Consider the following 25,498-nt stretch of genomic DNA (forward strand, 5'->3'; position numbering starts at 1 on the left):
GTGTGTGTGTCTTTACAGCAGAATGATTTATAATCTTTTGGGTGTATACTTAGTAATGGGATTGCTGGCTTAGATGGTATTTCTGGTTCTGGATCCTTGAGGAATGGCCACACTGTCTTCCACAATGATTGAACTAATTTACATTCCCACCAACAGTGTAAAAGTGTTCCTATTTTCCGCCAGCCTCACCAGCATCTATTGTTTTCTGACTTTTTAATAATCATCATCCTCACTGTCATGAGATGGTATCTCACTGTGGTTTTTAGTTGTTACATTCTTTTTTGTTATCTTCCTTTTTCTTTTCTTGGGAGGCAATGCAGTGTGCAGATGAAGACATCCAGAGTCAGAACACCCATGTCTGACTCCCAGCTCTGTAATTTGCTGGCAGTGAGACCTTTGGCAGATTGGTCCCTCTAAGCCTCAGTTTCCTCATATATAAAATGCAGATAATAATTCATATGCACACCCATACACACTACTAGAATCCAAAAAGTTTTGTAAATATATATATTTTTACTGAGTTTGACATGGCAGCGGGACCAAACCTGAACTGATGTGATGCTATTTATAAACATTATGTATCCAACCAGGAGTGAATGTTTGTATATCTAGCTGCAGAAATACTACTGTGTTTGATGATAGGATCCTCCCACTGACTGCTGGAATGTTCTGTGATAGACATACTATTTTACTGTGTAAAACCCAAAGTTCTGAATTCTGAAAACATCTGCCCACAAGGTGTAAAGTATTGTCAGCCTGTGATATTTACCACTGGGCATGCACTGAGGACCGAGTGAGAGGATGCGTGTGATAAGGCTTTCACACGAGAAGCCCCAGGCAGCTCTTGGAAATGCTATTCACATAGAAGGCGACACACTCCTGGTGCCTCCCAAGTGGAGCCACTGGGATTACGCTACAGAAGAATTGTTATGGCCCTGGCACCAAGCAAGCGCTCAAAAACAGTAACAGCTAACATGAGTATAGGGGCTTGCTATGTGCCAGACACAGTTCTAGGGGCTGTCATATTATCTCTTTTTATTTTTGCAACAGCCTTTATGAGGTAGACACTATTATCTCCACTTTACAAGTGGGGAAACCCAGACACAGAAGGTTAAGTAAATTACCCAAGACTTTCTGATAAAGAGAGACAGAAGTCAAATGTTAGCTACTACTGTTTCCTCTTTTCTTTCATCTCATTATAAGTGCTGCACACAATAAAAGAATGAAGAAAAGGAGATCCCTGTCTAATGAAAATTTCCCAGGAGCTGCTTTCAAACTGTGTCTCATTTTATCCACAAAACAAATCTGAGGTGGATGCAAAATCGTTCTTTTACAGAAGGAGCACAGAGAGCTTAAAGGACGTAAGGAGGGCAAGTACATTCATGCGGAGGTCCGTCCTGTGTCCTATTCCAGGACATAGTCTTGCATCTCAAGAGGAAGTTTTGACCGGGGAGTTAAGGGTTAACCAGCTCAGGCTGGAAGAGCTGAATTACCCGATTAAAGGAGACTTGCTACTTTGCTGGAAAGGTCTGATCCAAACCTGCTGGGTGACTCTCCGTGACCCTACCGCTTGGGCAGCTTATTTATCTTTTCTGTATCTGTGACCTTAATGTTGAAACCATTACTCAACCCTCAGTGAAGTTCTTAACTGGCTTTTTTGAAATGACTCATGCATTAGGGTCCAGCCGTCTTGATTCTGCAGGGCCATAGGCCCTGAATCAGCTTCTGAGAAGCCAGTGCCCAAACTGGTGTCTCCAGGTGGGCCTGGTGGACCGCAGGTGGCAGCCTTCTCGGCTCTCCTTCAGTTCTCTCTCGATGTGTGCGTGCCTTTTCTCTCCTTTCCTGCTCATTTGGAAACAGATCCCAACTCGTTTCTAAGGCACACGCCAAGGTTTTTGTTTGTTTGTTTGTTTTCTTCTTAAAATCAGCCCTGCACTGTTTTAGCCCTCCCATCAACCTATCTATATGGACAAATCTCTAGTTTTGATCAGCTGTCTTTCTTTCTCCTCCAAGCTACGGTCTCTTCCCTTCCCACTAAAGAAATTCTGAAATGAGAATCATGATGTGCTCACTTGATCTTCTATTCACTGCTCACTTGAATTTGGTCTTCCCCAGCTCTGCACTTTCAAAGCCTACCCTCTCTTCCCACTCTCCACTCCCAGAAGGAAGCTGTGGGCCCCTCCCTCCCTCCTGGATGCTCCTTCTCCAGCCCAGAAGCTGGCTCTGTGGTTTCTGTGCTTCTTTTACTGCCCTTTTCATTTTCCTTTGCTGGCTCTTCTTAGAGCTTAAATGCAGGTACTTCCTGCATATGTGTGTTCCTATTCCTCCTCAGTACACCACCTTCCTTCTGATTTCATCCAACATTTTATGGTTTCAACTATTGCCTCTGGGTATCTGGCTTCTAATCTGTTGTCTAGTCTGACTGCTTTCCAGAGATGAGAGCTTGACTTCCAGTTGCAGAATGTGTGTGCTGAAGTCCCCTCTGGCATGCAAATAGTGCTGCACCTTGTTAGCAATCCAATTCATGTGCTTCATTCTCTTAGAGGTTCAGGCTTCAAATTTGAGAGTCAGTTTCAGCTCCTTTCAAGCACTGACCAAACCGTGGAAATTCTATTTCCAAATTTCTCAAATCTTTTCACCTTCTTTCCACTGTCCTAGACTCTTAATATGTTCTTTCTTGATTATTGTGACAGTTTCTCAACAGATCTCTTTGAATGTTATCATTGGCTCTCAGAGCTAGTGTAGAATATGCTAGCAATAAGTGGGATAAGTCCAGAGCAAATCATATCATTTCCTGAAAACTTTCTGTGAGACCCTTATTGCAAATTAAGTAAAATTGCAACTCTGTAACCTGTGGTGAAATGCCCCTCTCATTTAGCCCAGCCTCCATCCTGGCCCCATCGCTGCCCAGGGTCCCTGCTCCTGCTCATGTCACAGCCTGGTTGCTTTCTCCTAAATGGAAGGCCATCCCCCTTTGCTCCTCTCTGCCTGGCAATATACCACCCTGCATTGGAGGCTGGGAAGCAATTTTAGGAGGCTTTCCTAGATCTCCCCAGGAGGAATTATAGTCATGATAGAATTAGGGGCAGCAGGTTAGCCCATAAGTCAGGGTCAAATTGCGTTTACCAGAGATTAGTGCATTGTTTGCACTAAACACCATAAGTCTAGTACTAAATGCCATTTTTATTCTCTACACTCAGTGTTGTAACAGAAAACCAGGAATTTAATTGTGATTACCTTGGCGAGTCAAAAAAGAGAAACTCACAAGATATGGGCACTTTGATCCTATTGTGCAAATTTTCATTGGGTGTCTGGGTTATTCCCTGCTGGGCTGTAAAGACTGAAGATACCACGGCCTATATTACCCTCAAGAAGCCTGTATTTGGACTGGGGAAGAGAGACGTGTACCATATAACATCATTTCCATTAAATGTGTGGTGCTGACAGGACTGTTAGTCTGTGACATTTGACTTTTTTTATTTAAACGTTTGTTTTCCAGTATAATGATTTTAAAATTTGGATGTATTGCAAACACGTGAATAGTGTCTTTCATCTCTCTCCTATTTCTTTGTTTTATTTTTTAAATTAACATAATAATGGTACAAATTTATGGGGTATGTAGTGATGTTTTGATATGCACAATGTACAGTGTTTCTTTACTAAGAGGCTAAGGTGGAGACGGTGGTCTGCCAGATGTTCATAAAGGTCATTTTAGCAAAAATATTTTTTAAATTAAGTGTTTTAGTATAAACTTTCTTCAACTGTTTCCCATTATACAAGCTGTAATCCAGCCATGCCTTTATTCGTTCATGCATTAAGGGCCCACTGAATGCCACATTCATTTATGGTGAGAATGAGCTTGGGCCCTTCCCAGGAAGGTCAGTATTGACCAACTGTTTGAACATCTAAACAGTGTATGAAAGGCAAAGCTACAATACACTAAGAGATGATTACTGGGGCCTGCTGTGTTGCTTCTTTCTACCTGCTCCACTCCACTGTGGCTCCACGTGTTCTGAAGGTGAGTGTAACCTCTAGTAGTCTGCTCACTTGTCTGGCTTCTTTAGATGTGGGCATTGGTAGATTCGGAGAATGGTATGCAGAGAGCAACGTCTTTGCACCATGAACGATGGCCAGTAGTCATGTGCATTTGTTAAGCCTTTTTAGTAGCATATTTATATTAAAACATCAACAAACTTACACCTACCCTGAATCTTACCAAAGCAGCTCCAAACAGAATTTTCCAGTAAATAATCACACCAGAGACCTTTAAACATTACACTAGAAAGTCAAAAGTGGTCAAAGTAGGACCAATGCTCACAGCTCTATCTTGGCAGGGTGCCCAGGCATCCTCAGTTAGATGTGCAGACTCTTTAGAGTGGAATCTAGAAGAGAAATCTTTCTTCTGCTAATACTGCTCACCTCTTGTAATAGACATTGCAGGTACCCTCTCGAAGCACAGTTTCTCAGCACTGGCCTTTATTCTCAGATGACTACTCACTGTAGACACTTGTGATTCTTTCAGGGTGGTTGTGAGAACATGCAGGGCCTGTGCACAGGGCAAGCAGAAGTGCCAGGCTTACTGCCCCTGGACAAAATGTTCCAGTGAAGGTTAGAGAGTTGGCATTACTCTCCCAGCTTGCCTTGGGTGTGAGCTTCAGTTGTGCACAGTGGCAGCTGACTTGATCACTTCCCAACTCCCCCTCCAATGTCTCCTGGAATTATCTCCCAAATAAACTACTGATAGTCAAATTTTTGTCTTAGGATCTGCTTTTCGAGTTTAACTAAAAGGAATTTTTTTTTTCAGTGATGAAAGAAGCAAACAATACACAAAACAACATGAGAATGCCTTAAATGCGTATTGCTAAGTGAAAAAAGTCAATCTAAGAAGGTTGCATATTGTATGATTCTATTTTACAACGTTCTGGGAAAGACAAAACCATAGAGGCAATGGGCAAATCAGTGGTTACTGTGGGTTTGCAGAAGGATGATGGTTGACTAGGTGAAGCACCGATTTTTTACCACTATGAAACTATCCCATATGGTACTGTAGTGGTGGTTAACAATACCATCCATTGGCCGGGCGTGGTGGCTCACGCCTGTAATCCCAGCACTTTGGGAGGCCAAGACAGGTGGATCACCTGAGGTCAGGAGTTTGAGACCAACCTGGCCAACACAGTGAAACCCCATCTCTACTGAAAATACAAAAAATTAGCTGGGTGTGGTGGTGGACGCCTGTAATCCCAGCTACTTGGGAGGCTGAGACAGGAGAATCGCTTGAACCTGGGAGGTGGAGGTTGCAGTGAGCCAAGATCATGCCACTACACTCCAGCCTGGGCAACAGGAGTGAAACTTCTTCTCAGAAAAAAAAAAACAAAACACCATTCATTTGTCAAAACCTAAATGACTCCACAGCACAAATTAATACACGTAAATATGAAAAAATCAACCAGGAGAACAGGATTCCAGGATGAAATGCAGACAAAAGAATATATAGTCATAGCCTGAGTGACATAGTGAGACCCTGTCTCTACAAAAAAAAAAAAAAAAAAAAAGCTCAAAAATTAGCCAGATGTGGTGGTACACACCTGTAGTCCCAGCTACTTGAGGGGCTGAGGTGGCAGGATTGCTTGAGACAGGGAGGTTGAGGCTACAGTGAACCTGTGTTCACAGCACTGCACTTTAGCCTGGGCAACAAAGTGAGACCCTGTCTCAAAAAAAAAAGAAAAAATAAAAAGAGTATACAGCCATGCAACACTTAATGACAGGGATGCATACTGAGAATATGTCATTAGGTGATTTCATCATGGTGTGAACTTCACAGAGTGTACTTACACAAACCTAGATGGTAGAGCCTATTGCTCCTAGGCTATAAACCCGTAGAGCATGTTACCATACTGATTACTGTAGGCAACTGTAACTTAATAGTATTTGTGTACCTAATCCATATCCGAACATAGAAAAGGTGCAGTAATATGCTATAAAAGATTAAAATGTGCAGTAAAAGATTAAAAGGTGCAGTAATATGCTATAAAAGACTATAATTTTAAAAATATGTTATAAAAGATTAAAATGATACACGTTCATAGGGCACTTTCCATACATAGAAAGTTGCTCTGGGTAAGTCAGTGAATGAGTGGCGAGTGTAAAAGCCTAGGAGATGCCTGTACTACTGTGTATTTCATAAACACTGTACCCTTAGGCTACACTAAATTTATTTTAAAAGTAAAGTAATTGTGCCATGACATCAGGGCGGCCATGATGCCATTAACTAACAGGGATTTTTGAGTTCTGTTATAATCTTATGGGACCACTGTTGTATGCGCAGTCCATCACTGACCAAACGTCATTATGCGGTGCATGACTTTAATTATATTACAAATATGTGATACAACGTCACTGAAGGTGATGGGGAAATAAATGCTGATGTAAGTAACTATGGAAATGCTGGAAACTATAAAACTAAAGATAAAGGAACTATATAAAACACTGTGCTCTGGTTGATAAAGTTGCCAACCAGGGAGGTACAGGTTAACTATTCTGAAACCATTCTACATACATTCTGGAATTGGGCAAATACATAAATGGTTAGTGGTTGATGGGAACCAAGTTACTTTTGGAGTAGAAGGTTACAGACAAGCAAGAGAGAAAGGCTAAAAGGAGCCACGTGGTACTGAATTAGAGCTGAACATCAGTAGGAACTCATGTTTAACTTGACATAGATACTGCTAGACAGATAGAGAGGTAATTATAATTTGTGTGTATGCATACATATATACACATATATACATACATATATACATATGTGTATGTACTTCCTAATCACGTTCACTGGGAGGGTGTACAGACAATGATACCCAGCATCAATGAACACATGTAGCCTAAGTCTTGGTTTCTAAATACCATTCCTCAGTTTTAAAAAAAACTAGAAATAGATAATTCTACAGCTGGGGAAGTGAATATACAGGATGAACCACGAGTATCTTGTAGTGCCAGTATGGAAGAGCTTTAAAAGCAAACCAACAGGTGTATGTCAAAAGGACATAGAAGCCATCAGAGAGAGCTCTCAATGACCAAAGCTAAGCATTTGAGCAAAAATTAAAAATGTAGCATTGGATTATAAACCAAAGTACAAAATAAATACCCATAATCCACACTGATATTAATAAATGATCGAATTAATAAATTGTCAGGGGAGGCAATTCTCCCAAACAGAAGAATTCCAAATCATTTCTGTGGATACTCCTCCCTCAAAGAAGTAGAGCATCATCTCCACCCCTTGAGCATGGGCTGTGGATAGTGACTTCCTTCCAAAGGGTACCTACAGTAAGGAAAGGGTAAAATTATTCACCATAAAATCATTCACTCTGGAGAAGCCTGAAAAACACCACACCAGCCAAGTGGTCAAGGTTAACATCATCAGTGATAAGTCATGTGGCTAGTATCAACCCTTGATATGCTTAATTTATGATAAAGTGATGAAAATGACATTTTACCTCTGTGGTCTTCCTCCCAACAACATGTAACCCTGGTCTAACCATGAGAAACACACCGGCCAATGGCCGGGCGTGGTGGCTCACGCCTGTAACCCTAGCACTTTGGGAGGCTGAGGTGGGTGGATCATCTGAGGTCAGGAGCTCAAGAGAAACACACCGGCCAAACCCCAATTGAGGGATATTTTTCAAAATACCTAATCAGTGCTTCTCAAAACTGTTAAAGTGATCACAAACAGGAAAATCTAAGAAGCTGTCACAGCTCAGAAAAGCCTAAGAGAACATGACAATGAAATGTAACATGGTACGCTGGATAGGGTCCTGGAAGAAAAAATAAAGGACGTTAGGAAAAAACTAATGAAATCCAAATAAAGTATGGGTTTTAGTTAATAATAATATGTCAGTGTTGGTTCCCTAGTTGTGACAAATATACCATAGTAATGTAAGACGTTAACAATGGAGAAAATTGGATGTGGGGTGTATGGGAACTTTGTACTATCTTTGAAACTTTTCAATGAACATGTGTATGCTAAAATTAAAAGTTTATGTAAAAATGCATTCTTATGCCCAAAGAACTGCTCCTCTCTGGGGTAAAGATTGGAAGGAATGTCAGAGGTAAGGGACAGCCCCCTGTGTGACCCAGTTAGTACTGTAACTAGGATAGAGAGCTTGGGGTTGAAACTTCCCCCAGGGTTAAAGAAACAATGCTTAACAGAAATTCTTGGGCTTACAGGATAGCAGATAAGAAAAGAACCAGTGGCCGGGCGCGGTGGCTCAAGCCTGTAATCCCAGCACTTTGGGAGGCCGAGGCGGGTGGATCACGAGGTCAAGAGATCGAGACCATCCCGGTCAACATAGTGAAACCCCGTCTCTACTAAAAATACAAAAAATTAGCTGGGCATGGTGGCGCGTGCCTGTAATCCCAGCTACTCAGGAGGTTGAGGCAGGAGAATTGCCTGAACCCAGGAGGCGGAGGTTGTGGTGAGCCGAGATCGCGCCATTGCACTTCAGCCTGGGTAACAAGAGCGAAACTCCATCTCAAAAAAAAAAAAAAAAAAAAAAAAAAAAAAAAAAAAAGAAAAGAACCAATTACTGCAAAGATGAAACTGACACTATGGCCCAAAGAGTAAGAAAGCAATGACTAACAGAAATTCTTGAGTTTGCAGGATGGCAGATAAAGAAACCACTTGTCGAAATGCTGACAGTCACTCAGCTTGCAAGATTTCAAAACTGGCTCAAATTGTTTGGAACCAAAATGGCCAACTGGACTTTGCCCAGAACAAGCTTGCTGATGTCACAGCCCGTTTCCACTATGTGTTTCATACTAACTCCCCCTGAAATTTACACAAGCAACTCATGAGGTGGCAGGAAGACATAACTGTGCATGTCTGAGGAGTTTCCAGACCTCCCTTTTCCTTCCACCAATTATCTTCTAATCCTAGATTTCACCCCTAATCCTTTCCTGGCCAGCACAAGGAAATTAATCTGAGCTGGACTCGTCTTTTTGCTAGTTTCCTTGCAATAAAAAGCTTTGCTTTTTCATAGCATTGGCTTCTAGCGCATCAGGCATTACCCCTTTTTACTTGGTAATAGGGTTAAGATTCTATTATCTCCAAATCTTCATTTGCACCCATTTTGCATCTTACTGTGTTGAGTAGTGGTGATTCATATTAAATTTCCCCCTCCCCATTGCCTTTCCATTAGGCTAAATAACCGAGTCTGAATCCTTATAGGAAGAATATTTTTATTATTCCACGGTAAATCGGTGGGCACTGGTGTATATGTAGTATTAAAAAAATAAAAGCCCTAATGTATATACATGCTCTCTTTAACTCTCTGAGATGGCGGTATTTTTAGTAAGTTAGCAAAAGGAGTGAATTGTAGACTAACTTCACTTTAAACTATTTCCTCATTGTATTAGAATCCTCATTGAATTAAATCCTCAAAAGTTTTACCACGATTATTTTTATTGCTGTTACTATTACTAGTCGTTTGGGGCTGCCAAGAAGACAGTCTCAGAAGCAGAAGTTCAGAAGTTTGTATATAAATATATCACCCGGAGAAATCAGAAAAGAGAAAATTGATAGATTTGACTACACAAAAATGGAAGCATCTACATATTGTTCCCAAAATATCATCAACAAAATTAAAAGACAAACTGAGAAAAAAAGCTATGACAATGACTGGTAAAAAGAAATTATATATAATTATATATGTTAAGAAAATTAATATATATGGATATGCCTTCCCCTCAAGAAATATTAAGCAAAGGCCATGATATAGCAATTAGTAAGGAAAGAAATGCAAATTGATGATAAATATTTTTAAAATTTCAAGAAATGCAAATTGTTACTAACATACTAATGTCAATAAAGAAATGCAAATTGTTAATAATAACAATGTTTTGTCCATCAATTGCACTTTAATACCTTGCTGATAGAACAGCTTTTCTTAAAAACATTTTGGCAATATCTATCAAAAGTCTTTAGAATGTCTGCCAATTGATCTAAGGATTCTATTTTTAGAATTTTTCTAAGAAGAAAGTTAGTATGGAAAGACTTATTCATAAACATGTTTATTACTACATTGTTTATAATAGTAAATAATCAAAACCAACCTTTACCCACCAATATTAAATTATTTAAATAAGCTGTAATTCATCCATTCAAAAGAACACTAATCAGCCATTAAAAACGGTTATGTAGGTCAGGGAGCTTATATAACTATGGCCCATTGGCCAGCTGCCCATTTTTATAAATAAAGTTTTATTGGGACACAGTCTTGTCCATCCATTTATGTACTGTGTATGGCTGCTATATTTGTTGCTAGTTTGTTAGGGTTGCTGTAACAAACTACCACAAACTGGGTGGATTCAACAACAGAAATGAATTGTCTCACAGTTTTGGAGGCTAGAAATCCAGCCAAGGTGTTCTGAGGGCTATGAGGGAAGGATCTGTTCTAGGCTTCTCTCGTTGGCTTGTAGATGGCCATCTTCTCCCCATGCCTCTTCACATTGTCTTCTCACTGTACGTGTCTTTGTTCACATTTCCCTCTCTTTATAAGGATATCACCATATGGAATAAGGAACCCCACCTTACCCTTGTATAACTTCATCTTAACTAGTTATATCTGCAATCACCCAATTTCCAAAATAAGGATCACATTCGGAGGTACTGGGGGTTAAGACTCCAGTATATGAATTTTGCGGGGACACATTGAAACCATAATAGCTGCTTTCATGTGACTGTCTCGTGTGTTCATACTCAACAGCAGAGTTAAGTAGTTCTGGCAGAAATGTGGTCTGCAAAGTCTGAAATAGTTTTCTGCCCCTTATGGAAAAAAAGTTGCTGATTCTTGCTATAGGTACATGTTTTGACATGAAAAATACTTAAAACCTAAGAACATTTATTTATTCACTTATTTACAGACAGGATCTTGCTATGTCTCCCTGACTGGGCTTCAACTTCTGGGCTCAAGCAATCCTCCTGCCTCAGCCTCCAGCATAGCTGGGACTATAGGCATATGCTACCCTGTTATACCAAAAACATTTATTTTTATGGTAATATAATATTTTACTTATTCTGGTCATAATATTTGAGAACGTTAACAATATTAATGAGACTTAATCTAGGATAAATTCAAATTAATTTTTTTTCTTCGAGACAGAGTTTTGCTCAGTCACTCAGGCTGGAATGCAGTGGTACAATCTCAGCTCACTGCGACCTCCACCTCCCAGTTCAAGTGATTCTCCTGCCTTAGCTTTGTGAATAGCTGAAACTACAGGTGCCCACCACCATGCCCAACTAATTTTTGTATTTTTAGTAGAGATGAGGCTTCACCATATTGGCCAGCCTGGTCTTGAACTTCTGACCTCAAATGATCCACCCACCTCAGCCTCCCAAAGTGCTACCAAAGAGCCATTACGTCTGGCCTAAATTTATTCTGTGTACATCTCAATACTATCTAAGTAAGAGAGATAGTTAAGGCTGGGACCCGTGACTCATGCCTGTAATTCCAGCACTTTGGGAGGCTGAGGCAGGAGGATCACCTGAGGTCAGGAGTTGAAGACCAGCCTGGTCAACATGGCAAAACCTTGTCTCTACTAAAAGTACAAATATTAGCTGGGTATGGTGGTAGGTGCCTGAAGCCCAGCTACTTGGGAAGCTGAGACAGGAGAATCGTTTGAACCTGGGAGGCAGAAGCTGCAGCGAGCCTGAGCCAAGATAGGGCTGCTGCACTCCAGCCTGGGTGATAAGAGTGAGACTCAACTAAAAAAAAAAAAAAATAGATAGTCAAAATAATTATGATCAAACTTATGATGTCAAAAACATAAGTAAGTGCTTGGTGTTAGTGTGTCTACAGATAATTCAGTTTTTGCTATAAGGTTCTTTGGAAGCCAGATGCGGTGGCTCATGCCTATAATCCCCGCACTTTGGGAGGCCAAGGCAGGTGGATCACCTGAGGTCAGGAATTAGAGACCAGCCTGGCCAACGTGGTGAAAACCGTCTCTACTAAAAACACACAAATTATCTGGGTATGGTGGCAGGTGCCTGTAATCCCAGCTACTCAGGAGGCTGAGTCAGGAGAATCACTTGAACCTGGGAGGTAGAGGTTGCAGTGAGCTGAGATCATGCCCCTGCACTACAGCCTGGGCAATAAAGTGAAACTCTGTCTCAAAAAAAGTTCTTTGGCTGCAAGAAAGAACACTTGGTTTACGTTGATGATAAGAATATCTCTTAATGCTGGGGTGGCCTCTTCCTGGCATTTCTTCCGTTGTTGATTTTTAGTGTAGTCATCTATGATTGCACAAATGGAGTTGAGTGGAGAGGGACTCATCATGTTAATTCCAAACATGAGTGCATGGCCAATGACTAAAATGAGTAATAAGGAGGGAGACACGTAACACAACTGCCCAAAGTTTTTGAAGCCAATGGGTTAAGCCTATGGAGTTTTGCCAAAATTCAGGAATAAAATCTCATAATAAAATAAGCACTGAGTTCTCTGCACAAGCATAGACCAAGGAACTCAATGTTCAAGGAAGGAAAAATTGAGGAACGGGCCAAGGCCCAGAGGTGCCCTCCCCATTCCCTCCCCTACCCACGCACAGGCACCCAGTGACCTTCGCTGGAGGAAGCTTGGAAATACATTCTTAAGTGAAAAGGATTCCAAAATAGTATCTTTTTTTGGAAAATTATCTCATCGGAAAATATCAGCCAGGCGCAGTGGCTCACACATGTAATCTAAGCACTTTGGGAGGCCAAGGCAGGAGGACTGCTTGAACCCAGAGTTTGAGACCAGCCTGGGCAACAGTGTGAGGCCCTGTATCTATAAAAAATAATCACATAATAATAATTTTTTTTTAAAAGACTGGGTGCAGTGGTTCATGCCTGTAATCCCAGCACTTTGGAAGGCTGAGGCTGTCAGATCACTTGAGGTCAGGAGTTGGAGACCAGCCTGGGCAACATGGTAAAACCCATCTCTACTAAAATACAAAAATAAGCTGGACATGATGGCACATGCTGCAGTCCCAGCTACTTGGGAGGCAGAAGTGAGAGAACCGCTGGAACTCAGGAGGCGGAGGTTGCAATTGTGCCACTGCACTCCAGTCTGGGGCGACAAAACAAGACCCCATCTCAAAACAAATAAACAAAAAAAACCCAAAACAATTATGTGCTCCTTACCTGTAGTTCCAGGAACTTGAGAGGCTGAGGCAGGAAGATCACTGAAGCCCAGGAGTTTGAGGCTGCAGTGACTAGTGACGGCACCACTGCACTCCGGCTTGGGTGACACAGTGAAGCCCCATCTCTTAAAAAAAAAAAAAAAGAAAAGAAAATATCTACATGTGAATTGACAAAAAACAACGAATGTACATCACAATATTATAACAACGATTTCTGAAGTATGAAGCACTCTGAGTAATCTTCATTTTCTTTTTACCTGTTTCCTAATTTTTATATTGTGAACACATATTATTTTTGCAGCTATAAACCAAAAATGTATGCCAGCATAAGGTATAAAAAAATTCATACCTATTTATAGGCCGGGTGCAGTGGCTCATGCCTGTAATCCCAGCACTTTGGGAGGCCAATGCAGGCAGATCACCTGAAGTCTAGAGTTCGAGACCAGCCTGGCCAATGTGGTGAAACTCTGGCTCTACTAAAAATACAATAATTGGCCAGGTGTGGTGGCAGGCGCCTGTTATCCTGGCTACTGGGGAGGCTGAGGCAGGAGAATCACTTGAACCCGGGAGGCAGAGGTTGCAGTGAGTCGAGATCACACCATTGCACTCCAGCCTGGACGACAAGAGAAAAATTCCATCTCAAAAAAAAAAAAAAATTGTGCATAATACTGTCCTTGTAAGGGTGTGGTAGAAATGGCTTTACAGGCAGTATTTATTCTAACTTCCTTCTGGCGTGCCTCCCTGTGCTGCAGAGGCTGGGGAAAAAAAGTCATGTTTCCTTGACTCCCTTGCAGCTGAGTTGCTGAGTACGAATTAGTGTCCACCAGTAGATAAACCTTCTTGAGAAGGAGGCCACAGTATCAGCGGTGCCCCTGTCTGCAGGAGCTTGGCGGGGGCAGCAGCAGAAAACCAGAATTCATCTCCAGCTCTGAGCTCAGAGGGAGTCGGAGCTGGGGCAGATTCACTCCTGGATCGTGGCTGTAGCAGAAGGTTCTTGAAGCCAACAGTTTGGGTGGTGGCCTTCTAATTTTCCACCTTCCTGATATCCTGGAGGTTGTAGTGATCCTGGCAAGCCTGTTTGGTATCATTGCTCAGTGTTCTGGGAATCATTCCTGGATACCTAGCCTCAATAGGCAGCCTTGCTAGCAGTTTTATAATTGCCCAAATCATCCTAGGCCTAAAATAGCTGGTTGTTTCTGTTTCCTGAGACGCAACCTGACTGACATAAGGGCTCATGAGCTATTTGGGGATAAGCTTGTGCTGAAGGAAAACACACATTCTATGACAAGTCAAATGGAAGCATTAATATATCAAGTTTCTCGGAATCCATCTGAATTGCAGAAAGAAGAGTAAAAATATCAGGAACAAGTGCCAAACCTAAAACACAACGAGGAGCTTCAAGTATAAATGTAACAGAGTCACAGATTTCCTCTCTTTTACTAAGACTTGCAGGTACAATATCACTTACATATTTCTCTAGAATGGCTCACTCTTCCTATGAGCCTTATCTCAGTGGATTTTGCGGTGGGGTGGTGAGGAGCAGGGATACTCAATTAAGTTTGCCTGTTTGTAGAATTTTGGCTCAAAGAACTCTTTTCCTTAGTGTAGCGGCACAATCTTTCAGAGTTCTCAGTTTCTCCATAGTGTCTGGATGCCCAGGGCTATGTGGTTAAGTGTACTGGGTGCTCTGGTCCCATGCTGGTTTCCCATGTGAATTGCCTGGTCTGGCCTGGTCCCCAGCCTCAGATCTCTTGAAGGACTCACTGATTCCATTTAGGACAGGGGCATCGTGATGTTACTCACTGCTGGAGTCTGTGATTGCAGTCCTTGCGTCTGATCACAGATCTTCCTACTCCGTGGCTTCTTCCTCTAGGCCTCTACCATTCACCAGTCTCAGAGCACTCCCAGCCCCACTCTGGGGTGTACATGGTTACTAGATCCTTGGCCTGCCTCTTGCAGGCTGTAGGGCCTGCCCCAGGTCCACACATTCATTCCTACCCTCTGTCAGAGGCCATGCTGCATGAGGACAGTGCTGTGTTGAATGTGGAGTCCACGTGGCTTCTCCTGGCCTTCCAGGTGGATCAGGAGGCAGATGCCCCTCTGCTTTCAGCTGCACAGCTTTTTAAATCTTTTTTTTTTTTTTTTTTTTTTCAGACAGAGTCTTGTTCCATCACCCAGGTTGGAGTACAATAGCACCATGTTGGCTCACTGCAACCTCCGCCTCCCAGGTTCAAGCAATTCTCCTGCCTCAGCCTCCCAAGTAGCTGGGACTACAGACATGCACCACCATGTCCAATTAACTTTCATACTTTTAGAGATGGGGTTTCATCATGTTGTCCAGGCTGGTCTTGAACTCCTGACCTCAGGTGATCGCCTGCCTTGGCCTTCCAAAGTGCTGGAATGACAGGTGTGAGCCACGATGCCCAGCTGCACATCTGACCAGCATCCATGCCAACGATCAACCTGGCGAAGGGAGGCAGGGACACAGGCAACTGTCCCCTTGCCTCCACATCTACTGGGATGGCAGGGGTGATGTTTTCACTTCTGACCCTCAGCAGTGGAATTCCTCTGTGTCCTTATCTACTCCCTTCCAAACAGCAGGGACCCTGTACAAGATAGGATCCAAGGAGATAAATTAACTTGCCAATGAGCAACGGCCAAAGATGCTGCCCGCTTTGTGTTAATAAAATCTGCTCATGATGATTTCCGCAAATGATGCCCATCCTCGCTGCTTTGGCTCCTTTCTCCTAACACTTACTAAGAAGGAAGACATTGGGCAGATAAGAGTCTGAATTTTATTTCCATCCTCTGCTTTAAAATAGGGCACCATGAAAAACAGACCTGTTAGCTGTGGAAGCTGTTTGCATTGGAGAGTGAAGACAACCTCCTGTCCTTCAAAAGATTACATAAGAAAGGCCCAAAGTCTCCCAGTGAGAGAGGGGAGAGCTTTCCTTGCCAGTATCTGAGGAAACAGAGTGGAAGCATGAGCTCTTCCCTGCAATAAGATTCATGTCATTAAGATCTATGGATTTTCTGGGCTAGGCGTGGTGGCTCACACCTGTAATCCCAGCAATTTAAGAGGCTGAGGTGGGTGGATCATTTGAAATGAGGAGTTAGAGAGCAGCCTTGCCAACATGGTGAAAACTTGTCTCTACTAAAAAAATACAAAAATTAGCTGGGCATGGTGGTGCATGCCTATAATCCCAGCTACCTGAGAGGCTGAGGCAAGAGAATTGTTTGAACCCAGGAGGCAGAGGTTGCAGTGAGCCAAGATTGTGCCACTGCACTCCAGCCTAGGTGATGGGGAAAGACTGTCTCAAAGAAAAAAAAGGAACTATGGATTTGCCTTAGCAATGGTCTCTCTCCTCCTTAGTAAAACATGTTTTGGTATAAAAATCCAGATAATTGAACCATTGCCACTAGACGTTTCGAGGTTCCTATTGACAAGATTTCAACACTTTTATTTTTAGTTTTTAGAGATGGGGCCTTGCTCTGTTGCCCAGGCTGGAGTGTAATATAGTGATCACGGCTCACTGTAACCTTGAACTCCCTGGCTCAAGGAAGTCTCCCACCTCAGCTTCCTGAGAAGCTCAGACAGGTGTGCGCTACCATGCCTGGCTAGTTTTTATATTTTTTGTAGAGATGGGGTTTCGCCATGTTGCCCAGGCTGGTCTCGAACCCCTAGGCTCAAGAAATCCTCTCACCTTGGCCTCTCAAAGTACTGGGATTACAGGTGTGAGCCACCATGTCTGACCACTTTCAACACGTATATTGTTGGGGTGAAACTTAAACATATGAGGATTTGTTCAAAGTATATGTAGAGAAGGCAAAATTCCACACTGTTGCATCCCACCTCGGACTGGATGTGCTTGCTGTGCAGAGTGAAGGTGGAAAACGAGCTAGAGGTCCTGAACTGATCAAATAAATCTCCCCGAGGAACAGGCATTTGGCATCCCATTCCACAGGATGGGGCAGATGTGGCTTATAGAACCAGGATTATTCACAAAGAGGTTGTTCTTCTGCATGTAAAGGCTGGAAGAGCCGTGTACTTGGATGTGTCAGCACCAGGGAGAGCACAGGCTGAGTTGGTGGGCCTGGGATGGGAAGGGGGGCTGTCTGGCAGGAACTGAACATTTGACATCATGGGCACTTTGCAGAGGAGGCTAAATGGTTCCAAGGAGATACGTGGAAGCTAGTCACAATGGGTGAGTCATAAAGAGAAAGCTGGAGCTGGGGATCCTGGAGGGAGATGATCAGAAGGTTGGTTCACAGGACTCAGTTTGAATGGGACTTGTTTGAGAACCCAGTATGGACGGGACTTGTGGCAAGCAGTCCAGCACAGCCTCATAGTGCAGAGCATGGGCTTTGCATCCTGCCCTCACCCTAGCTTTGTGACCTTGGGTGAGGTACATAACTTCTCATGTGTAAGGTGCTCATCATAATGATTCTGACCTCAGTGGTTTGTTGTGTTACAGGAAATGATGTCAGTGAATCCATAGCCCCAGCCTCAGCACAGGGCAGCCACCGTGAAGCTCTTAAATATCACTGTTGTTAATACAGAGAGGGAAACCAACTGCAACGTGCTGCCCAAATATAAGTTTTACTCATATTTTGATGTTAGGATGGATAGCTTGGAAAAAGTTGGAGGGAACGGCCTTTATTATCAGGCATCTATGAAGGATCAGGAATGGATATAGACAAGGAACTAGTAATGGAAAGTGTTACACCTGGAGCCCCTGGAAAACCAGAAATGAGGCTGGGCACTAAGGAAGAAACAAATGAAGGTGACGCTAATGGTAAGTGGGGACGGAAAGAGGGTTGCCTTAAAGACATCTGCAGTTAGGGAGTGGGCAGGGTGTTGAACCAAGAAGGGAAAATTGTGGTTTAAGAATATGTACACAGAACATACATGTAATCACACGCTGTTTGACCTACTATTGAATGAGTTATTCAGATTAATACATCATTCATCAGAATTCATTCGTGATCTCTAAGAGTGACATCAGTTTCCTTGGGGTATGATAATAATTTGTTAGGTTCTTCTTTTGCATTTCTATTTTATTTATTTACTTTTTTTTTTTTTTTTGGGTACAGAAAGTTCATTACAAGTCTTGTCCAGCAATGTGCCTCTCCTGGCCCTAGACTTCTTGGACACAGCCCAGGCAAAAGAGAAGGTCTTTCTCCCCACGGTCAGCCACACGTTCCACATGCCCATAGAGGAGTCCGACACCCCACAGCAAGGCAATGACTTACCCGAGTCCTCAGCAAACACCAGCCAGCCCAAGCAGGATGACATCCCCAAGTCCCCAGAAGAAACCAGGCAGCCCAAGGTGGGTGACATCTGCAAGTCCCCAGAAGAAACCATCCAATCCAAGAATGACCTCCCCAAGTCCTCAGAAGAAGCCATTCAGCCCAAGGAGGGTGACATCCGCAAGTCCTCAGCAAAACACATCCAGCCCAAGCTGGGCACTATCCCCAAGTCCTCAGCAAAACCCATCCAGCCCAAGCTGGGTACTATTCCCAAGTCCTTAGCAAAACCCATCCAGCCCAAGCTAGGCAGTATTCCCAAGTCCTCAGTGAAGCCCAGCCAGCCCAAGACCCCAGAAGAAACCATCCAGGCCAAGGAAGGTGACATTCCCAAATCCCCAGAAGAAACCGTCCAGGCCAAGGAAGGTGACATCCCCAAATCCCCAGAAGAAACCGTCCAGGCCAAGGAAGGTGACATCCCCAAATCCCCAGAAGAAACCATCCAGGCCAAGGAAAGTGATATCACCAAGTTCCCAGAAGAAACCATCCAGGCCAAGGAAAGTGACATCACCAAGTCCCCCAAAGAGGCCATCCAGCCCAAAGAGGGTGACATCTCCAAGTTCCCAGAAGAAGCCATCCAGCCTAAGGAGGGTGACATCCCCAAGTCCCCAGAAGGAGCCATCCATCCTAAGGAGGGTGACATCCCTAAGTCCCCAGAAGAAGCCATCCAGCCCAAGGAGGCTGACATCCTAAAGCCTGAAGAAGAAACAACTGAGTCCCTGGAGGGGGACATGGTGAAAATGATCCTGAGCAAGGAGGACTTTGAGGCAGCATTGAAGGAGGCTGGGCAGAAGCTGGTAGCTGTGGACTTCTCAGCCACGTGGTGTGGGCCCTGCAGGACCATCAGACCATTCTTCCATGCCCTATCTGTGAAGCACGAGGACGTGGTGTTCCTGGAGGTGGATGCTGATGACTGTGAGGAGGTGGTGAGAGACTGTGCTGTCATGCGTGTTCCAACCTTTCAGTTTTATAAAAAAGAAGAAAAGGTGGACGAGTTTTGTGGCGCCCTTAAGGAAAAACTCGAAGCAGCCGTTGCAGAATTAAAGTAAACATGCATTCTGCATTGTAGACAGTCAGATGTTTATAGCTTTTGAGTTCTTTTTTATTGTTTGCAAAAAAAGATCAGGTATAACAAAAATGTATGTCCAAATGGCACTGCTTGTACATGGTAATATTAATTCTACCCTTTTCAAAAAACAATCCAAGCATTAAGGTACATTGTGACTATGTTTCTTTTGGTTGGAGAGTGTAAAATTAGAAATTCCTCTGATGAAGATTGGTAAGTCCCACTGTCTCCTATTTTTCAATCTTGATATGTATTTATGTTTCACTTGCCCTTGAAAAGTCCGCTATTTAGTATTTGCAGCAAGACTGAAAATTTAGATAATTTTTCTGTAGAGGTGCATGACTGAAAAATGAATAGAAACTTCTTTTCTCACGCTCACATATCTTTGGGGATTCTAATAAGATATTTTTGGAAATAAGGAATTTGAAAGATTCACATCTCAGCTAACCTCCTTCTTGAGCCAGGAGTGCTTAGAGGCCTTGGGAAATTCAGTGGGTTGTCCAAGATCTGATTTGTTGGTGACAGAATGAGATCAATGCTGCTTCCAGATTTCAAGTCCAGGGCTCTATCTACTATAATCTATGCTCACAAAATCTGAGACAAAAGCTCAGAACTTAGGTTTCTCAGAAGTTGAAGTCCTCCGGATCTTTTCTGCCATTATGACATCATGCCCTGATGGCAGAGTTTCTGGTTTGTCTCCCTGGTTACTGGGTTCCTAATATCTAGACCTTCCTCTGACTTTTTAACTTGAATTGGTTCTTGTTTTCAATATTGAACAAACTCATCTTTAACATGACTCTACCAGCTTAGACATATAGGCCAAGACTTTAATGAATTAACCTAATCATGGTGCTACCAGAGTCTTGTTTGGACAACTTAGGGAGCCCCAGATGTCTGTAAATCCAAAGGCCCAGGTCTAAACCATAGATGGAGGCTTAGTCGAGAGTGGGTTTTTTAAAATGAATAAAATCAGCTTTATTAGATATAACTGATATACAAAGAACTGCACATGTTTAATGGAGAGAGTTGGATGAGTTTGGACGTGTGGCATATGCTGTTGATTACCATCTCCACCATCAAAGTAATTAACACCTTGATTGCCTCCAGAAGTTTTCTTGTATCACTGTGCTTTATTGTTATTACTGTCATGGTTAGAGCACTTAACAGATCTACTCTCCTAACACATTTTTAAGTGTCCAGTACTGTTACTTAAACTAGTGTCATGACGTCGCACAGCAGATCCATGGAACTTACTCATTGATGAAGCTGAAACTTAACAACACTGAACAATTCCCTGTTGCCCCTTCCCCCACTCTCTGGCAGTCACCATTTTACTTTTTGCTGGTCCAGAGGTTTTTTTAAATTCGAATTCATTGCCAACATTTAAAACATCGGGGCCGGGCGTGGTGGCTCACTCCTGTAATCCAAGCACTTTGGAGGCCGAGACAGGTGGATCGCCTGAGTTCGGGAGTTCAAGACCAGCCTAACCAATATGGTGAAACGGCATCTTTAAAAAAAAAAAAAAATTTGGATTTTTTTTTTTTTAATCTAGATGTCTAGCTTTTCTTGAAACATTGTAAGATCTGGCAATCCAGGCTTGCTTTATCTCAAGAAAACCAATCTAACCTTGGGGTCTGAGTGGCAGCTGCCTCCATCTGATAGGGCACACTCTCTCCAGTCTTCTGCTGCAGAACCTGGCTGGCTTCTTCACATAGCCAGCTGAGTTGCAATCCCTATCTTGAGTTCAAGACTGGGACTGGGCAGGCGGATCACCTGAGGTCAGAGGTTTGAGACCAGCTTGGCCAACATGGTGAAACCCCATCTCTACTAAAAATACAAAAATTAGCTTGGCATGATGGCACGTGCCTGTAATCCCAGCTACTCGGGAGGCTGAGGCAGGAGAGTCGCTTGAACCCAGGAGACAGAGGTTGCAGTGAGCTGAGATAGTGCCACTGCACTCCAGCCTGGGCAATAGAGAGAGATTCTGTCTCAAAACAACAAGAACAACAACAAACAAATTCACTGAGAAATGAACATAAGAAAATAAAAAGCAGGTTAAAATACTAAAAACAGAATTATCTCTATTTAAATTGGACAAAAGGCACAATGTGTTGTCACTGCCTGTCTCTGTGTGAGAATATTTTTTTCTTTAATTCTCATTTTGTTTTATCCTGATTACTTTATATACAAAAAGAAAAAACAATCAATGGAATACTTTGAAGACTCCAACTGTTTAGATACTGCCGGGGAACACAAACAACTGCTAGAAAATACAAAATCTGGGAAGCCTGAGCAAGGGGGAGTAGGTGAATGGCCCAAGCTCAAGGTGTTCTGGCAGAGCCTCCTAATGCCGGCCTTATCCAGAGTTTCTGTATTCCAGTTGCGCATTTTGGGCCTTCTAGGCTTCAGATTACAAATGGTCTAAGAACAGACCAAATCAGAAGTTCTTCTGTTTGGAGATGAACTATGTAAGTGATCATGGGTGTTATGGGGTAGCTGATATATTCATTTTTTCATTGTGATATATATTCATTTTTTCATTGTGACTGACAAAAGCCCAACTCAAACCTGCTCTGGCAAAAATGAGAGGGTACTGAATCTTGAAAATGGAAATTCTAAGGAGATCAACTACTTAAGGTAGATTCAGGGATTCAAACAACATCAGAACACAGTTTTCTACCTCTTAGCTCTCCTGTTCATCTTGATTTTATCATCAGTTGCTTCCGTGGCTCATAATCACAGATAAAAAGGTGAGCCTGTCTCCTGATAATCCCAACAAAAGTCACAGGAAAGACTCTGATTGGCTGTACCATGCACCAATCCCTGAACCACTCTGTGTATTTGGAAGAGTTGAAGGGCTCCTGACTGGTCAGGTTTGGTCACTTGTGCACACTCAGAGCAGGGTCAGTCCCAAGCCTCAGGAGCTGAGTGGATTACCATGGCAATGGGAGGGAGGAAGATCTGTCTGTAGTCAGACACATAGATTGCAAGGGATGGCATTTCAGCACTCAACATTAAACCAAGATACCACATTAAGAATATGGAGAATATGTTCAGAATCACCCTTATCTCACTTATAAATCCCCATGAAATACCAAACCCAATAAGAAGAGGCTATGCATTTATCAAGTTCCTTTTAAACACATCTTCTCATTTCACTTTCATCCAACCTGGTTTCCTTGAATCTGCAACTATCCAGCCTTAAAACTAAATAGTTATCTGTGCCTTATTCAAATGAAAAATGATCTTATGATAGTAAGTAACTTTTGCTAATGTTGGCATATGAGATATAAATCAAAAGAGACTGTGAAATCTGATGAGTGAATGCTTAGAAAGATTCAAAGGATGGCTGGGCATGGTGGTGGCTTATGCCTGTAACCCCAACACTTTGGGAGGCCAAGGTGGGCGGATCACCAGGTCAGGAGTTTGAGACCAGCCTGGACAATAGATGAGTGTGGCCAAATTGCTGAAACCCCGTCTCTACTAAAAATACAAAAATAAGCTGGGTTTGGCGGTGAGTGCCTGTAATCCCAGCTACTCGGGAGGCTGAGGCACAAGAATTGCTTGAACCTGGGAGGTGGAGACTGCAGTGAGCTGAGATCATGCCATTGCACTCCAGCCTGAGTAACAGAGCAAGACTCTGCCTCAAGAAAGAAAACAGAGAAAGAGAGAAAGAAAGAAAGGAAAAGGATATAAACAGGGTGTGATAGTTCTGGGGTCTGTTCTTCTAAGTGATGCTTTTGAAACATGTTTTTCTCTAAATATGAACAATCTGGTTATTCATAAACTATGCCTTTAGTGTTCAACACTTCTGTCTTTTTGAGACTCAAATGGTATTTCAAATAATTTACATTCAGCAAATACTAGAAAGTTATGGTATGTTGTTACTTAGAATTCTATAGTGATTTTTGGCAGATTTTTAAGTTTCCCAGAACTTGTAAGAGAACTGTGAAATGCTACACTCTATGGAGATAAAAGTTAACTAAAAAACAAAGCAAACCAAGAGATAAAAAGAAAAGTTAGGCTGCAAGTTTTGAAATAATAATGGCACTTGAACCACGAGATCCTTTAATACCCACATGAAAATAGAGACCCAGTGCAACAATGACAAATATTTGGATGTAGATATCACGGAGTCAGATAAAACTCAAGGCTGTAGTCTAAAGTTTTAAGGAAATCAAAAATTTCAAACTCCAGAATGGAAAGAAGATAATTTATAGAAAAATGAAGAAGTTAATGATAGAAAACGGTAAATAGGAAAAAGTTAGGGCCAGTATTGACAGGTAGTAGTTGAAATGTAGAAAAGTGGATTGTGAAAACAATGGAAAAGAAAATGTGATCGTCCTGCTACATATTGATTTGAAGTGTATATTATGTTTACACAAGTTGAGGGTCATCTTTATTTAGGTTAAGATGGTAATTTCAAGTAAGAGGCAGATATGGCATGGAGAAGGACAAGGAAGAGTAAGGTTGTCCTCGTAAGTTACGTTTCTGCTGACCTTAATGCTGTTTTCATGAATTCCTGGTTTAGAAAACTAAAAGTTCTCTGATCTCTGGAGAGGCACCTTTCTGATAGGTATTGAGAAAGGGTGAAAACAAAACAAAACAAAATGCTGCTTCTCTCTCCCTGCCCTATGAAAGCCTCAAAACCTTGGTGTTTAAAAGACAAAGTTAAATGCAATTCTAATGACTCATAGATCAATATCTTTCACTGACCTTAGGAAAATACACGAGAAAGTCACCAGTTAGCTACTGATTCTTAGTTTAGAAAGGGCAGAGGAGGCTAGTCGCCTCTCAGAGAAGGTTTTAAGAAAGACTTCCTTTAAGTCATACCAGTTAACATGGCCAGACTGTAATGTATTGTCATGTTATCAGAAGCAGCTAAATAACTGGAATTTGAGAGCAGTTCAACCTTAATGGATTTTTTTTTTTTTAGACAGGGTCTTGCTCTGTCACCCAGGTGGAGTGCAGTGGCATGATCATAACTCACTACAGCCTCAATCACCTGGGCTCCAGCGAACCTCCCACCTTGGCCTCTCGAGTAGCTGGGACTATAGGCGCACACCACCACATCTGGCTAATTTTAAAAAATTTTTAGTGGAGATGAGGTCCTACTGTGTTGCTCAGGCTGGTCTCGATTGAACTCCTGAGATAAAATGATTCTCTTGCCTTGGGATCCCAAAGCGCTGGGATTATAAGCATCGCCACCACACCAGGCTGAATTTTTTTTTTTTTTTTTTTTTTTTTTTTGTGACAGTGTCTCATATGTTGTCCAGGCTGAAGTGCAGTGGCATGACCATGGCTCATTGCAGCCTCAGCCTCCCAGACTCAAGTGATCCTCCTGCCTCAGCCTCTCAAGTAGGTGGGACTACACGTGCCTGCCACTATGCCCGGCTATTTTTTTTTTAAGGTGAGGTTTCACTATATTGCCCAGGCTAGTCTCAGACTCCTGGGCTCATGATCCTCTGCCTTGGGTTCCCGAAGTGTTGGGATTAGATTACAGGTGTGAGCCACCTCACCCAGCCCAGTAAAGGATTTTGATGATTTCCACCCTATGTTCATTCCCTAATTACTTTGATTTCTTACTGTGAGGTTAAAATTACTCATACTTACTTTCAGATAATCTCCATTTGTTTTGGCATTTGAAGGTTTTTTTAAAAAAGGTATTTATAAATCCAAATTATAATCCTACTTTATTTTGGATTGCTATTTTTATATATGTATATGTCAGACATAAACATGCTAAAATAATGTTGGTAGTTACTTAAGTTGGATACCGGTGGTCATCATTCATCCTCTTCAGGCCCGCCTATGGCACTTATTCTTTCCTTACATGTTTAAAATTAAAGACCAAGATTTATTATGTGTAGTTCAAATGCTACTCATGTTTATTATTGATATTCAGGTTGAAGGCAGAAAGATCAATGCATGTCAGAAAAGCAACTGCTACAGCAG

At 42.3% G+C, this 25,498-nt stretch overlaps 1 protein-coding gene and 1 pseudogene across 1 annotated transcript; one reads left to right on the forward strand and one right to left on the reverse strand.

Annotated features, from left to right (window-relative positions):
* Nucleotides 1–12,131: 12,131 nt before the first annotated feature.
* LOC120361649 (phosphatidylinositol N-acetylglucosaminyltransferase subunit P pseudogene) lies at nucleotides 12,132–15,893 on the reverse strand (annotated as a pseudogene).
* A 1,964-nt stretch (nucleotides 15,894–17,857) lies between these two features.
* Nucleotides 17,858–19,526, forward strand: TXNDC2 (thioredoxin domain containing 2). Its single transcript, XM_039463802.2, has 2 exons — nucleotides 17,858–17,966; nucleotides 18,265–19,526. Exons 1-2 carry the CDS (start codon nucleotides 17,858–17,860, stop codon nucleotides 19,524–19,526), a joined length of 1,371 nt encoding a protein of 456 aa, XP_039319736.1.
* The last annotated feature ends 5,972 nt before the right edge of the window (nucleotides 19,527–25,498 follow it).

Source organism: Saimiri boliviensis, chromosome 13 (assembly GCF_048565385.1).
Source record: "Saimiri boliviensis isolate mSaiBol1 chromosome 13, mSaiBol1.pri, whole genome shotgun sequence".
NCBI lineage: Eukaryota > Metazoa > Chordata > Mammalia > Primates > Cebidae > Saimiri > Saimiri boliviensis.